General features: G+C 42.0%; 1 protein-coding gene and 1 non-coding gene across 2 annotated transcripts; one reads left to right on the top strand and one right to left on the bottom strand.

Annotated features, from left to right (window-relative positions):
- Positions 1 to 1,257: 1,257 nt before the first annotated feature.
- Positions 1,258 to 1,339, top strand: trnal-uag (transfer RNA leucine (anticodon UAG)). The gene has a single exon. It is a non-coding gene; the product is annotated as a tRNA-Leu (tRNA).
- A 1,645-nt stretch (positions 1,340 to 2,984) lies between these two features.
- On the bottom strand, positions 2,985 to 15,164 carry sdr42e2 (short chain dehydrogenase/reductase family 42E, member 2). Its single transcript, XM_030735695.1, has 11 exons — positions 14,742 to 15,164; positions 13,760 to 13,855; positions 12,716 to 12,773; positions 12,310 to 12,428; positions 12,044 to 12,119; positions 8,722 to 8,804; positions 6,879 to 7,016; positions 6,681 to 6,746; positions 6,078 to 6,141; positions 5,907 to 5,980; positions 2,985 to 3,323 (listed from the first exon to the last, which is right to left on the bottom strand). The coding sequence occupies exons 1-11, from the start codon at positions 15,162 to 15,164 to the stop codon at positions 3,075 to 3,077; spliced, it is 1,446 nt and encodes a 481-aa protein (XP_030591555.1). The 3' UTR covers positions 2,985 to 3,074.
- Positions 15,165 to 15,489: the final 325 nt, after the last annotated feature.

Raw genomic sequence — 15,489 nt, 5'->3', positions numbered from 1 at the left:
TAACAAAGGCATCAGATGAGCAGTCAGCAGAGGTTTGTGTCAAAAGTGAGACCAAGTGAAAATGAAATGGTACAGAGACAAGAAGATTAGCTGCCTAGCTGTAAATAACAATGACCTAGTTGCATTTTGGGGGAAAGATTTTCATATTGTGTGCACCAGATCCAGTTATTGATTTCCACATTAAAACAAATTAACACAGAAAATACTCCAATAGGATTATCTACTCCTCATATTTGTGGTACAGCAGCCACAATTGCACACCAATCAATCCAGATCCCAAAGCTCTGCCTGTTCAAAATAACGCCAGTGAAAGTGTAAACTTAAAAGTGACTTCCTGAGCACTTGAAATCCACAATGAGAGCACCATGACCTGCAGTTACTTTGCTGCTGCTGTGTGTAGAACTACCATATTCATAATAAAAGAGGAAGGAGCTGCAGTGACCTGGTAGATTAAGGTGACATAAGTGCCAAAACACCTGACAGTGTATAAAATACTGGTAGATGAACGGAGATAACATGAAGTGCGTCACTAAGGTTGATGGGCTACCATGTGCCACCAGAAGAGGCACTGTGGCATTAATTTATCTCTGAATCTCTGCTGGATGATCCTTCATTTGGTGTATAGTCCAAGCTGGACAATTGAATGGGTAGGTGGTCTATGACACATGGGGGCCCATCCAAGCAGCACATACATTTAGTATATTATATATTATATTATAGGATATAAAGGGAGTGGAGAGGAAGAGATCATCAAACAGACATCAAGAACCCCCTGAAGAGCAGAGTATCTATCTATCTGAACATAATGAAAAAGCTCTGGCTGCTGCAATTTCTGTTCAATATCAGAGGGTCAAACATTTGGGCCTGGGGTCTGTAACTTGATGAACAGGCATAAATATATACAGTGGTGAACACGTCCATCAAAAGTCTCTGTATGGTTTAAACTGTGTTGAGATCTGGTGACTGCAAGTGCCATATCATTTGATTCATATTGTTTTCATATTCATCAGACCGCTGCGATGATTTGCAGTGATTAAATGAACCCAAATGACGCAAACAAAATGACCTGTTGGCATGTCAGAGCCATCAGAGATGTCGTCATTGTGTCAAAGGTTACATTTTTTCCCCTTTACTCTGTCACCATATGCAGTTTCTCCACTGCATACAAACGCAGTTATTACCTAAAACTGGAACAAGAAGTCCAACAATGAGTTTAATACGTATTATTTAAATATAACTGTCGGCGAGCAGAAGTGTGGTAGCGTGGCCGAGTGGTCTAAGGCGCTGGATTTAGGCTCCAGTCATTTCGATGGCGTGGGTTCGAATCCCACCGCTGCCATGAAAGTATTATTTTCTGGACTACCTGTCAGTATGTGTGAAAATCTACAAGCGTTTGTGGACTAAAGAGACTTTCACGGATGTGACAGATTACGAATTAAATGTTCATGGGAGGTCGATTTTAGCGCTGCGGATAACCCTCTGCAATCTTAGGCAGTGCAATTGCTCCCTCATGTGGCAGCTTCAAACATAACAATGTTGGGTTTTCAACTAACACTGAATCCCGTTTTACAAAAGAAAATGTTTGCCACATACACAGTGCTATGCAAAAGTCTTGAGCCATCCCTCGTTTCTTTATGTTTTGCTTGGAAAATGGGAAATCTGTGCAGCGATTTATTGAAACGTGCAAACATCCAATACAAACATACAGTTATGTTAGGCAGAAACAGAGTTTGCATGATTGAAAGTCAGTATTCAGTATGACCTCCTTTATTCTTCAACACAGCCTGAACTCTCTGAGGCAGCTCTCTTGTCATTTCTGTAAGTAGTCTTCAGGAATAGTTCTCCAGGCTTCTTGAAGGACATTCAAAGCTCTTCTTTGGATGTTTCTGCCTTTTGTTCTGTTTTCTATCAACATGATCCCACACTGCTTCAATAATATTGAGGTCCGGGCCCTAGGGAGGCCAATCCATGACTGATAGTGTCACTGTTTGTTTTTCTATCCAGATATACTTTTACTGCATTGGCAGTGTGTTTGGGATAATTGCCATCCTGAAAAAAAATGAAGCTTCTATCAATCAGCTGCTTTCCAGATGGTTTTGCATGGTGGATCAAAATCTGATGGTACTTTTATGCATTCATATTTCCATCAGTTTTGAGAAGATCCTCAACACCACTGGCTGAAACGTAGCCCCAAACCATGACAGAGCCTCCAGGTGGCTGTAGACAGTCACAGCTGTACTTCTCTTCTTACCTCCTCCCTACATATTGATGATTTGAACCAAATTTTTAAATTTGGATTCATCACTCCATCAGACCTGTTGCCACTGATTTTCAGTCCAGTTCTTGTGTAATTTGGCATACCTCAGCCTTTTCTCACGTTTCACTTCCTTAAGAATGACTTCTTGACGGCCACCCTTCCACTTAGATCATTTCTGATGAGGATTTGGTGAACTGTGTGAGGGTGTTTGCTGGATTTTTTTTTTCCTGTTTATTGAGGACCTGAAATTCAGATGACTTTCAAAATGAGTGAAGAAGCAGCAAATGTCCAAAGAAAAACTTTGAAAAACCTTCAGAAACCCTGGAGCACTATCGCTGACCTTTAAAAAGTACAAGAAAGTCTGGCTCCTTGGAAGCAAAACATAAAGAAATGAAGGGTGACTCAAGACTTTGCACATACATAAAAATGGTTGCTGCATTTGTTTTATTTCTAAAAGTGTACAAAATGTGCTGCTACATTAATAACTGAATTCTAGCAAATCACAACAAGTCTTTATGATACAATCAGGAAGCATGCTTTAAATACAGTGAATGAGAAAGTTAAATATTTGTTTCTTTGAAATAAACTGCAATAAAGTCAAAACTCTAGTGAAGTCATTACCATTCGCATCACCACAGACACACACACAGGTCTGAACATATGGGCTAAACATACATAAGGGAAATGAAAATTACATAACCTGACATTTTGGTGACTTATTTTAGGAACATATTAAAGTGTGTCAAGTGAAGAACTAAACTGATGTGATTTTGCAAAACCTGAAATAGCTTGCAGTGCGTCTGTGAAGGAAAATTGTTTAGTTCTGACAAAGTACACAACACAGCATCAGTATTACCACGCTAAAACCCATCAGGAGCAACAGGATCAGGTGTCGGGGCAGCCCGGAGGTCCACGAGAGGCTGAAAATAGGTGAGCTGGAGCGAGGCGGTCGAGACTTCAGGTATTGCTCCACGGAGTCTTTGAGGGTGTAGGGCTTTGGACAGTAGCCTAGATCTCGGCGGGCCTTGTCAATTTTAAAGGTGTGGCTCACTGCAATGTTCCTGACCTGCAGTGGAAGAGACAAAGCATTTATACAGCAGCCTCCTCAGCAGCTGCAGAGATGTCAACAGTAAAGTTCATTCTGTCAGGTTAATAGTTCACATTAGCCTCAATTTGGCAAACTTGGTTTTACATTCTGATAACCTGTGAACTGACAGATGCCTCCAGTTACTGTGTCTTCTTTCCTCTGAGTATAAGGTTTCTGCATGTGAACACAGAATTCAAACAGAAACCAGTGAGACAAAAAGAGTTCCCAAAGCTCTTCAGGGTCCCACCTTCTCATATCAGCCACTTTCTTTTATGACTTCAGTCAGCACACACCTTTTAGTTCTTCAGAGTGCTCCTGCGAGACTCATGCAAAGCTGCTGTACATAGAATTTACCAGTACATTCATATGAATGGGTGAGTGTGTCCAAACTTTTGACTGGTACTCTAATTTAATATAACCAGACTTAATTGCCATTTGCAATATGACGTGATGGGAAAATGAGTCTTTGCAAATAAACTAAACAGTTCCCATGTTTGATGTTGCCTCCTTCCTGTTTTTTTTTTTTTTTTTAACATTTCCTAGACACCCCTGGAAAAAGGATATATATCAGGCTTCTGATTAACCAATGAATTATTGTTTTTGGCCAATTTCCTCCAAGCTTACTGGAAAAACATTTCAGTGTGAGCCGTGAAGCTCCTCTCTGCACGGTTTCATTTCTGATTGAAACGCCATCTCTCTCCATGCCTCTACAGACCTGGAAGAGGAAAATCTCCTCTGCACGTCACGCCGTGTCTTAACCTGAGAGTTGCATTTGAGACCAGTCAAGTGGTGCCTCAACCATAGCAACAGCCGCTGCAGTGAGGTCACTTCCTGACAATTTCACCTTGAACTTCCTGGTCTGACCCACAGCACTTTATGTTTTATTCACCGGGCAACCACTGATCCTCCCGTACAGCAGCTGTCTGACAGAGAGAGCTCCAGGTGTAGGCCCACGGTGCTCAGCTTTGGTTTCTGCCTCATCACACATTCATGAGGACCTTCCAGGCCATGACGGAGGCGCCTTAAGATGCATCGTACTCCAAGCTGCCTTCATCCTTTCATGTTATACTTTCTGATTCAAGTAAATGCATGCAAAACTGGCACAGACATGAAGATGGAATTAAAATCTTTAGCATTTGTTTATCTACAGACATTTTTTAAAAATCCATTTAAGGCTCACTTTCATTGTTCATAATTTATGCACAAGAGATAGCATCAGATGGGGGGGCTGGTCGGAAAATACCAACGTAGTCAGTCTCTGTTATGGGACAGACTTAAACATGAATCTTCTCATCAGAGAGCAGGTAACTTCATCTCCAAGACTCTGCAGTACGGGGGCCCCACAGGGAACTGTGCTGGCACCGTTCCTCTTCACCCTCTACACTGCAGACTTCTCCATCAACTCCCCACGCTGCCATCTGCAGAAGTTCTCTGACGACTCTGCCATAGTTGGCCTCATCACAGGTGAGGATGACTCAGAGTACAGACAGTGGACTCAGGACTTTGTGGACTGGTGCCAGCGGAACCACCTCCTGATCAACGCCGCTAAAACCAAGGAGCTGGTGGTGGATTTCCGCAGGCGCAGACCCACCACACGGACACCGGTGAACATCCAGGGAGTGGACATTGAGATAGTGGACTCTTATAAGTACCTGGGTGTTCACCTAAACAATAAACTGGACTGGACTCATAACACTGATGCGCTCTACAGGAAGGGTCAGAGCAGACTCTACCTGCTGAGAAGGCTGAGGTCTTTTGGAGTGCAGGGGACACTCCTGAAGACCTTCTATGACTCTGTGGTGGCATCAGCCATCTTCTATGCAGCAGTATGTTGGAGCAGCAGCTTGTCTACAGCTGAGAGGAAGAGGATAGACAAGCTCATCAGGAAAGCCAGCTCTGTCCTAGGATGTCCTCTCGACTCAGTGCAGGTGGTGGGAGACAGAAGGACTCTGACCAAAATAACATCACTGATGGACAAGGTCTCCCATCCCATGCATGAAACTGTTGCTGAGCTGGAGAGCTCCTTCAGTGACAGACTGCTGCATCCTAAATGCACAAAGGAGCGTTACCGCAGATCCTTCCTCCCAGCAGCTGTAAGACTTTATAACCATCACTGCTCCCAACAAAAACCACAATAGCCTACACAATGTAGGATAATATATAATATACTGTAAATAGTCCGGCACATCATGCACATTGTATATAGTGTTATTATTATTAGTAGTATTAAGGTTAATATTGTTTGTTGATTTTATATATATTCTTTTCTTAATAGTGTGAATTATTATATCTTTATTTATATTTATAATAACTGCGGCTGCTGTTACACCCAAATTTCCCCTTTGTGGGACAATAAAGGCTGTTTCTTCTTCTTCTTCTTCTTCTTTTTTTTTCAGTCAGGTAGGTACACATGCACTGAGCTCCATGATGCTGTAACATTTAGAAACACAAGGAGTGACATCTTTTCTTTAAGGTCGGAGCGGTAAAATAAGTTTCCAAATCTCTCCATTTTTGCGTTACATTTTTGTTTTTGTTCATGGCTCAAGAAAGCGGCACAATCACCTCACTTCTGGTGAAAAGGAGAGGCACCGTTATCACCGGTCTCAGAACCACGTGTAGATATTCCACCAGGATGGCTTGAAATAGAAGGGAGGGGGAAAAAAAAAACCCCACAGTGTTAGTAGCAACTCACCAAAGTTGGAATCAAATATGGTGAAAGTGAAAGACAGCTACCTGCTGAATAGACAAGTGATACCGGCAGATTTATCAACGGTTGGCGGCAGCCCAGCTTCTCAAACTGCAGCAGGAAATTAAATTTAAGACAAAGGGGAGTGAATTATACTTAACTATTTTAAAACTATAAATAAAGCTGTGACATTTCAATATTCTGCTTACTGTCAAAAAGTCCTACTTAAAGAATGAAACTGAAAATGTGCTTAGTATCAATACTTTCTTAATTTTCCTACCCCGTCTGTGACACTCAGCCCCATTTGTCCCGACTGAAGGCGTAAATCTTTAAATACAGCAGGTCACCATGCACAGTGCCGTGACCTGAAACAGCTGGGTAATGGGTTACAAAATGCTCCTTAGACTGCAGCTTCTGGCAGTAGGATGGTGGATGTGAGCTCCACAATTAACTATGGTAAAAGAGCACAACAATGTGTGTGTGTGTGTGTGTGTGTGTGTGTGTGTTTTTAACAGGTCTGAACAACAATGGAGCCCAATGTCACAGAGGAGTAAGACATACCTATAATTTTAGCTTCACTGACAATAATTCAAAACTGTTGGTTTTGGCTTTTTGGTTGAATTTGTAGGCAGAAAGAGACATCGACTCACCAGCGGTGTCAGCCACTCAAACAGATTGACTGAAACTCCATCGTTAATAAAATAGGCCTGTCCGCTCTGCAAAAGAACAGTACATTAACATGAAAAGACCAAAGTAGCTGTGAGGCTGGAGTAGAAGAGGTTTTCTCTGTGTTGTGGTTTTAAAGCTGAAAGTGTTGACTGTTTGTTCTGTTTCTGATGTGGACTCACAGCGACGCAGCTCTTCTTCGGTGAGAGAGCCTCAGCTGCCAGCTTGTGGGCCAGCACCAGGTTATCTACGTGTACCCAGTTCATCTGGGCCTGGGGGTCACCAAACCGGAAGCTGAACAACCGACGCTCCACATTCATCTGAGCAGGGAGGCAGATACGAGGGATGAGAATTTAACTTGTGTTTTTAGAACATTTAAAAAGCTGCCCTTGCATTTTCTGCTGCAGTCTTGGCATAAATTGCGAAGCAGTGTTTTTACAACTCACAGGGCAACTTCAGGGTTTGAGAAACAAAGATATCAGCAAAAAAGTGCTTTTCTCCAAATGATTCCTCAGTGAGTGAGAGTCAGTAAATTTTATTAAGGCTTAAATTTTGGCATGCTATAGTTCTTTATGAATTATTTTTAATGCATACTTTGATAGATAATGTGGCTTACAGGGCTGGTATTTCTACTAAAACCACATCCAAAACTACATATGTCAGTATTTTTATTTAACCCATTATCCAGTTTAAGGTCCCAGCTGTCACAGAGCAGAAGTACAGCAGGGTACACCCTGGATAGGTCATCAGGCTATCACAGAAGTTTATGGAAATTTCTAACCATGCATCAACTAATATCTTTGCACTTCACCATCTTGTCCAAATGTGTTTACTTCTGGCTCCAGGGGTGACCAAAACGCTACAATCAAGCTTAAAAATGTTAGTTCACATACCCAGTTATCATAGATTTATACATAAACAGTATACACCAATCAAGCATAGCGTTATGACCACCTGCCTAATATCATCTTGGTTCCCATTTTGCTGCCAAAACAGCCATGACCTGGTTGGATTGGACCGCACAGGCCAGCCTTCACTCCCCATGTGCATCAGTGAGCCTTGGTTGCCTATGACCGCATCGGTGGTTCACTACTGATACTGACCACTGCAGACCGGGAACACCCCACAAGAACTGCAGTTTTGGAGATCCTCTGACCCAGTCGTCTAGCCACTACAATTTGGCCCCTATCAAACTCACTCAAATCCTTACACTTTCCCATTTTTCCTGCTTCTAACACATCAACTTTAAGGGCAGAAATGTTCACTTGCTTCCTAATATACCCCACACACTAACAGGTGCCATGATGAAGAGGTGGTCAGTGGTCATAATGTTATACTTGATTGGTGAATATTGCAATATTGCAATAAACTCCTTCAAAATAAAATTTTGGATGGTAAACTCTACATATTTGTGCTTTTCATTTATTTATTTTTTTACATTACGGGGGCTTTTTAGCCTTTATTTAGACAGGAAATCTGGGATAAGAGTTAAAGAAAATGGCCTGGGCAGATTCAAAACCAGGTCGTTGAGGGTAAAAAAAACAATGAAAAAAACAAAACAAATGGGCCTCTGTGACAGCCTTATGACATATGGGTCACCTGTTTAATGCATGAACTCTACCAGCGCCCTACACACTTCACTACACTACATGTACATGGATTAGTCGTTTTTGGATGTTTGGCCATACTATAATAATAGCTCCAGACTAGTAGGTAAAGACAAAGGTGACCTACAGAATATTAAAAGCCAACCTTTCTGGCCACTTGGCCGACAGTAAACCCAGAACATAATCTAACACATGCCCTTCACCAGACTGCGCTGACTGCCGCCTCGTCAAGGAAAGACTGGAAGAAAAGGCATCTGTAACTGGATGCCAGGAGAGCTCCATCAATAATGCAAACTCTTCAGACAGGAATAATTCTGCCAGCGAAGCTTCAGACACCGCGAGCTAAACATGTTTTCCAGTACCAACACAGACGAAAATCATCATTACCATAAGATTCATCATTACCATAGTTCCTTACCATCACTCTGTGAAGGTGTCTTCTCTCCTCTGATCCGTAGATGCCGCAGGGCCGCAGGACACAAGTGCGCAGCAAGCCTCCGCCTTTATAAGAGAAGCTCAAAATGTCACTTTGTAAACATTTTAATGCCTTTCTTTATTAAAATCTAAGGAAATGTTTTCTTTGTTAGTAGTAGGGGAAGAAGTACTCAGATGTTTTACTTACATTAAGGTACAAATACTACAAGTACTTCAAATATGCATTTACAAGAAAAGGGCTGCATTAAGAGTTGTACTTATTTATATTTACACGTATGTGTCCGTATAATGTACTTAAGATATGAAGACTTCAAGTAAAAGAGTAGTTTTTTATATCTTATACAGTTAGTTATCACTGATACAAGTCAAAAATAACAGGGTAGCAAAGGAGAAAAAACTTCTGCGAGACAAATTTGTTTATTATTTATTATTTGTTTTATGTTTATATAATTCAATGTATTTATATCATGCCAATTCAAGGAACTTTGTATTTTTTTTTGGCCACAGCAGCTTTTATCAACAGTGGAGAGACAGGAAATGGGGAAAGATACAGGGGAAGACATGCAGGCAAACTGGCGATGGACCAGGACTCAAACCCACGCCGCCCGCACCGCAACGCGATATGTATATGTGGTCACTGGCTTCACCACTATGCCACCCATGCGCCCTCAGTTTCCTTTTTACCATGATGTCTGCATCACTGCAGCTGCAGTCCTGAGCCATATGTCAATCTTCTCCCGTCACTCATGAACAAGAACCGGAGATAAATTCCTCCACCTGGGGCAGCAACTCATTCCACGCCACGCTTTTCCAGCTGAGGACCATGGCCTCAGATTTAAAGGTGCTAATTCTCATGCCAGCCGACAATACAGACCAAGCGCTTACTGCAGTTGTACAGGGATTGAATGGCCCACAACAACGGGCCAGACACCCCGTACTTCCACAGGGACACGGTCGAATGCTTTCTCAGACTAACACATGTAGACTGGATGGGCAAGCTGCCACGCACTCTTGACTATCTTCAAGAGCATAAAGAGCTGCTCCAGTGTTCAGCAACTGGGTGAAAAACCACATTGTTCCTCTTGAATCTGAGGTTCAACTAATGGACGGACCCTCCTTTCCGGCACCCTGGGATAGCCCTTACTGGGGAGGCTGAGGAGTGTGATTCCCCAATAGTTGGAGCACACCCTCTGGTCTCCCATCTTAAAGATGGGGACCACCACCCCAGTCTGCCAATCCAGTGGCACCACCCCTGATCTCCCCACAACGGTGCAGATGCGACCAAGGAGTTGTTTAACCACCTCAGTGACCACCAGTGATGGGCGACTCGTCCCCCTTGTCCCCAGATGTGGCTTCCACTACAGAAACTGTGTCAGTGGGATTAAGGAGGTCCTCGAAGTTTTCTTTCCACCACCTAACTATAGCCTCAGTTGAAGTCAGCAGCTCCCCACCAGCACTATAAATTGTGTGAGTAGAGCACCACTTTCCCCTTCTGAGTCGCCTGACGGTTCACCAGAATCGCTTTGAGACCATCCAAAAGTCCATGATGAGACATGTGGGCATTGAAGTCTCCCAGAAGGACAATGGAGTCACCGGATGGAGCACCCAACAGTCAGAACCCATTTGGCCTGAAGGCACAAGGAAACAACCCTCTCATCCACCACCGAAAACTTCAATGTACAGGCAGGAAGCCAAAGGGATACAAGAATACCCACCCCAGTTTGCTGCCTCTCACCGAGGGAAACTCCAGACTGGAACAGAGTCCAGCCCCTCTCCAGGAGACTGGTTCCTGAGCCCAGGCCATGCGTTAAGGTGAGCCCGACTATATCCAGCTGGCATCTCATATCCCAATTGCCAGTGTCAATTGTCGGGGATCGGTCCGCCAGGACCTCTGCCCCTGGCCACAGCTCGATACACATGGGACCCCGGTAACCTAATCCCAGGCAAGGTAAACAGTTCCTCTGGTGTGTTTTCCATAGGGGTTGTTGGAATCATTCTTTGAGACCACGCAGAACCAATTTACCATGGGAAACCCTACCAGGGGGCAAAGCTCCCGGACAGCATAGCTCGTGAGATCACTGGGACACACAAACCCCTCCACCACAATAAGATGATTTCTAATGGTGATCTTAAAAGTGTTTGTGTATTTTTTGTAACTGTCACCTTTTTTGTCATGGCTGAGTTTTGGATTCCTTTGTTAGTTTCCTTTTTTTTTCTATTAGTAAAAAATATTTTAAATTATTTTCTGATCTCAGTGAATCATTATTTTTAGAAAACGCCTCACAAATTTACAAATTGAATCTCAGCTTCTCAGCAACTTTTAGTTTGTTTCTGGAGTCACAACAGGGGTCCTGTTATTCTGTTATTTGTGGATGCTTATAAAGAGGTTTACATGGTGTGCGCCAAAAGCTCAGGCTCCAGAGTGCTCTAAAGGCTCAGTTGCAAAAAGTATTTTTGTGTTTATTTTTTAACTTTTAGATCTGCATAATCCAAAATTCATATGGTCGTCTCATATAAACAGCTTTGGCTGTGAGCACAGCAGTCTCCCTCACCTGCTGCGTATAATTGCAACCAGCAGCATTCATTTGCAATCACTAGAAAGTTGGTTTAAAGTGGTGGTGGCCTTAAAGGGAGAGAAGCCAAAATGTCTGGTCTTAGAGGGGGTGCACAAACACCCACAAGAGGATACACAAGATTATTTTGAATTGGTAGAGTCCAAGAATGAAAATGTGAAGCTCAAAACGAGCATAATAGGTCCCCTTTTAATGCAGTACTTGATCAAATATACTTACTTTCCTTTATACCAGCATGGGGACAAAAAGAAAATCCTCCTGTAGCAAACACAAGACCAGCTGCAGTCTAAGACAGCTGCATGCTTTTAAGCTCAATTTCATGTATAAGGTGATCAGGTGGTCACTGTTTGCATGCAGGGTTGCACTGAAAGAGGGAATGAGGGGCTTTATAATTAGTAGCATAAAGCTTAAAGTACAGCACCTATAAGGTATGAGAAACCATTATGTATACAAATATATACTGTATTTAAGACATCAATGTCAATGGACTGCTGCACTATAATGATACTGTTCTGGCCAGCTCTGAATTTAAAACAGAATCACTGTTGTATTATTGGATTGCACACTGAGTCTCCATGGAAACTGTTGCCTCCGTCTATTTTCTCTCACTCTTTCAAACACATGTTTTTCACACAGAACGAGAAAGCTGGGTTGCAATTTTCTCTCAATGCGCCCTTTTCCATGTAATTCAGTGATTAGGCTGTTGTTACACACACTGATCAATTTCCCAACCTTTCAGGGGGCATCCGTTGGCTGCGAGGACCATCTGCTCTGCAATCGCTTTGGTTCTGGAGTAGTGGTCAATATGCTGCAACAGAAACAAAAGTACTGCCCTATTATTTCCTCTAAAGCACAGAAAAAATGTCTTATTGCTGGCAAACACATATTTAGTAGAATCAAAAGTCTATCATGGGCATGACAAAGGTTTCATTGGAACATTAGTGAAGTAGTTTGTTACCATAGGTTGGCGAGAATGCAGTTATTTTAGTAGCACTTACAGCATTAAGGGGCACATATGGCACCGAAGCCTCATCACCATCTACAATTGGTTTCCCTGCAAAGACCACGTTGATGGTGCTGGTGTACACCAGTCTAGGGATGCTTCTCTCCTTACACACTGGATAAAAGAGGATCACAGTAAAAAGAAGTCAAATCTATAAATTTGGCATGATGCAGAATGTCAGGATGTTTTATGCATTTGCTTGTAAAATCTGAACATTTTACACATTTTACAAGTGAACCTGAACAAAAACCAATTCTTATACTTAATATATAAGAATTGAAGACCAATAATTCTTCACATCCCAATTTAAAATGTTAAGCATCCTATCACCATTAAATATCTGCTGTGTTCAAATGATGGTCAAAAATTGTTTTGTAACAGTTTATGTGAAGTTTTCTTACCATTTATCACATTATTGGTTCCACCAATGTTAACGGACTCCACCTGCTTCTTTCTCAACTAAAAGCCAGAGACAAGAGGAAAACCGTTACGTGCTGTTACACCCTCTCTCGTCCATAGATAATACAGCCCTTATTTCCACCTATGCAGACTAATGACTTTACATACATTTCACTGAGGTTCTCATGATAATCATAGTTTTAAAAATCTACTTTGATAACAATTGGAACCCTAATAGCATTAAATATAACAAAAGTAGACCAAAAAAAGGAAATTTCTATTTTATTTGACTAAAATCCAGTGGCAGATCAAGTATACCAGCAGGTCAATGGCACTGGCAGCGAAAGCAAACAAATTTGTCCATGCACTGCTAAGTGGACCCTTACTGTATGCACACCCTGGTCGGGATTCAGACTTCCAACCTATTATTCCAAAGATGGTAGTGGCAACACTACCATCTTAGCTAGCTGGATAATTATAATTTTGACTTAATAACTTGAAATTAGGGTTAGGGTTAGGGTTATACCCTAAGTGGAAATGCTGAGATAATAATTTGACATTGACCAAAAAAGCATGGAATTCACATTATTGAATTCCATGCTTTTTTGAAATGAAATTATGAAATTTTGAATTAATAACAAAAAAGAAAGAAAAGAAAAATTGTATAGCTTAAAATATCCAACACTAGACACATTTATTTGTATATTTACTTAATGTGCATTTCAAACACTTTTTGACTTTCACAGCCCACTGAAACTTAAACTGTCACGTTTGTTTTATTATTGGGCATTTTTCAAATGTGACTTTCTGAGGATGATCCTTGCACTCTGTTAGCAGCCCTAAGTAACTCCTTTGGTTTGCATTAAGAGGGCGGGGACAAAAAAAATAGTAGTTCTGGCTGGACTGTCACATGTTCATGCTTTGAACTGAAAACCTGATGTGTCAAAACGGGCTGTTCCTCCACAGGGGGTTTAATGAATGAAATGTGGCATTTGTTTGAATGACTGGCTGTTGGGGAAAAAATGCAGAAGGAGCCATGAAGTCACCTGCTCTGGGCCAGACATCCCATAAGCTGCCGTGTGGAACATACAGTCAACCCCCTCACATACTTTATAGAGGGAAGAATAATCCAGAATGTCACTCTGTAACAAAGAAGACCAAGATAATCAGATGATCAGCTGCAACTCTGAGAATATAAAGAATGCTTAAATTGATTCTTCTGGGAGGAGGAAGGCGGGAATTATAATCAGTGTACTTTTGATTTGCTTCTAACAAAGTTTTTTTCTTTAACTTTTTAGCACACAAGAACATACCATTAACACTGAGTCCTCAGGGTTGGCATGGAAAATAATCAACATCCAACCCTTGAAAGGACAGTTATAATTAAGGTAAGTGTGCCAATAGGAACACAAGTGAAACCCGAATCATGCCTCCACCTTCTCTGAGCCAGGCAGCAGCTGGTGCTCTGAGACAGATCACTCACCTGTGCCTATTTCCAGCCCAGCGGCATGCTCACGTGCGGAAATGCTAGAATTCATTTTCACATCTCCGCACAGAGTCATGTCAATTATGAGGAAACAAACCATATATTTCATGTAATTTAGAACCCAAACCAGTGCTATAGGTGACACAACATGCAGCAAGCAGCAGTGAATGTATCAGTATCAGTCTGAAGTTCTGAGATGGTTAAAACTAATTCAAAGGAAGATTATTAATTAGAGCTTTAAGTGACTCATGAATAATTGGGGATCAAAACTTGACAAGTAAATTAAACGTAAAAACTAGCTCAATTTTTTTAATCAACTCCATAATACTGGATGGATTCCCAAATTATCTCTGTTTTAAACATGTCTTAAAAGTTGTTATCAAGCAAAATTCTTTAGAATAAAAGGAAAGAAAACCCCACCACTGCCAATTCTCAACATGTGTCCTGTACAGTTGTTATGAGGACTGCGTGGAGAGGTGGATTAAGTTGAAGAAATTATAATAGCTGTAGCAGATAATGTACAAAAGACAAGATAGCTATACCTGATAGAATATTGCGCCATTGGGAATGTCACAGGGAGGCTTATTCAAGTCGAGAAAGATCACTGAGAAGCCCTCACTTGCCAGCTGTTTCCCTAGCCTGAAGCCAAAGTATCCCCCTCCTCCCGTCACCACCACCTTCCCTTTTGGGACACACCAGTCCAGTTCCTCTCCCAGTCTGGAAACCACTGATTCAGGGTTGCTGCTAGGTGCCACGTTTACCCTGTGTCTCACCACCACAGATGGGCCAGAGGCAACTGCTGGGGATGTGTGGCTGACCCACGGCTGCTGAGCGAGGTGGACGGCATTGTGCGTGTGGTGTGCACTGGTCTGCAGGCGACGAAGGGGGACACTTTGGCAGGGGAGTTGTTTCACCTGGCACAGAGAGCCTCCACTTTCAGGCATGCTGGGACTACACAGCTCCATGGATGTTCTAATGGGTTTTAAAGAGGAATAAAATGGTTATTCATTGTTTCAGAATTACTCAAACATGACTAGTAAACAATATTTAAACCTCCTGGCTTTGATTTTTCTTTACCTTTGGATGGTTGTACCACTCCAGAATCTGTCGCATCTTATTTGTTTAGTTAACCTAACACATCTATAACACATCTAGGAGCTTTGACATCTGCCACAGATTTCAAAATGAAGCTCAGCAGACCTGAACACCTCAGTATAAGAAATTACATTTAAATGAAGAGGATGCAGAGATAACAGCTGGTCACACATTACACTCCATCTTTATGATTGT

The sequence above is a fragment of the Archocentrus centrarchus genome, chromosome 8 (genome assembly GCF_007364275.1).
Source record: "Archocentrus centrarchus isolate MPI-CPG fArcCen1 chromosome 8, fArcCen1, whole genome shotgun sequence".
Lineage (NCBI taxonomy): Eukaryota > Metazoa > Chordata > Actinopteri > Cichliformes > Cichlidae > Archocentrus > Archocentrus centrarchus.
Note: the sequence above shows the minus strand (reverse complement) of the source record. Positions and strands in the feature narration are given on the sequence as shown.

Excerpts from the sequence above, each read along its gene's own strand:
- sdr42e2 (XM_030735695.1), bottom strand. The coding sequence starts at position 15,164 with ATGGAGCTGTGTAGTCCCAGCATGCCTGAAAGTGGAGGCTCTCTGTGC. Across the intron at positions 12,429-12,715 it reads AACCAATAATGTGATAAATG|TGTGTAAGGAGAGAAGCATC; the intron begins GTAAGAAAACTT and ends TCTTTTATCCAG. Across the intron at positions 3,324-5,906 it reads TCCTTTTCACCAGAAGTGAG|GTCAGGAACATTGCAGTGAG; the intron begins GTGATTGTGCCG and ends CTTCCACTGCAG.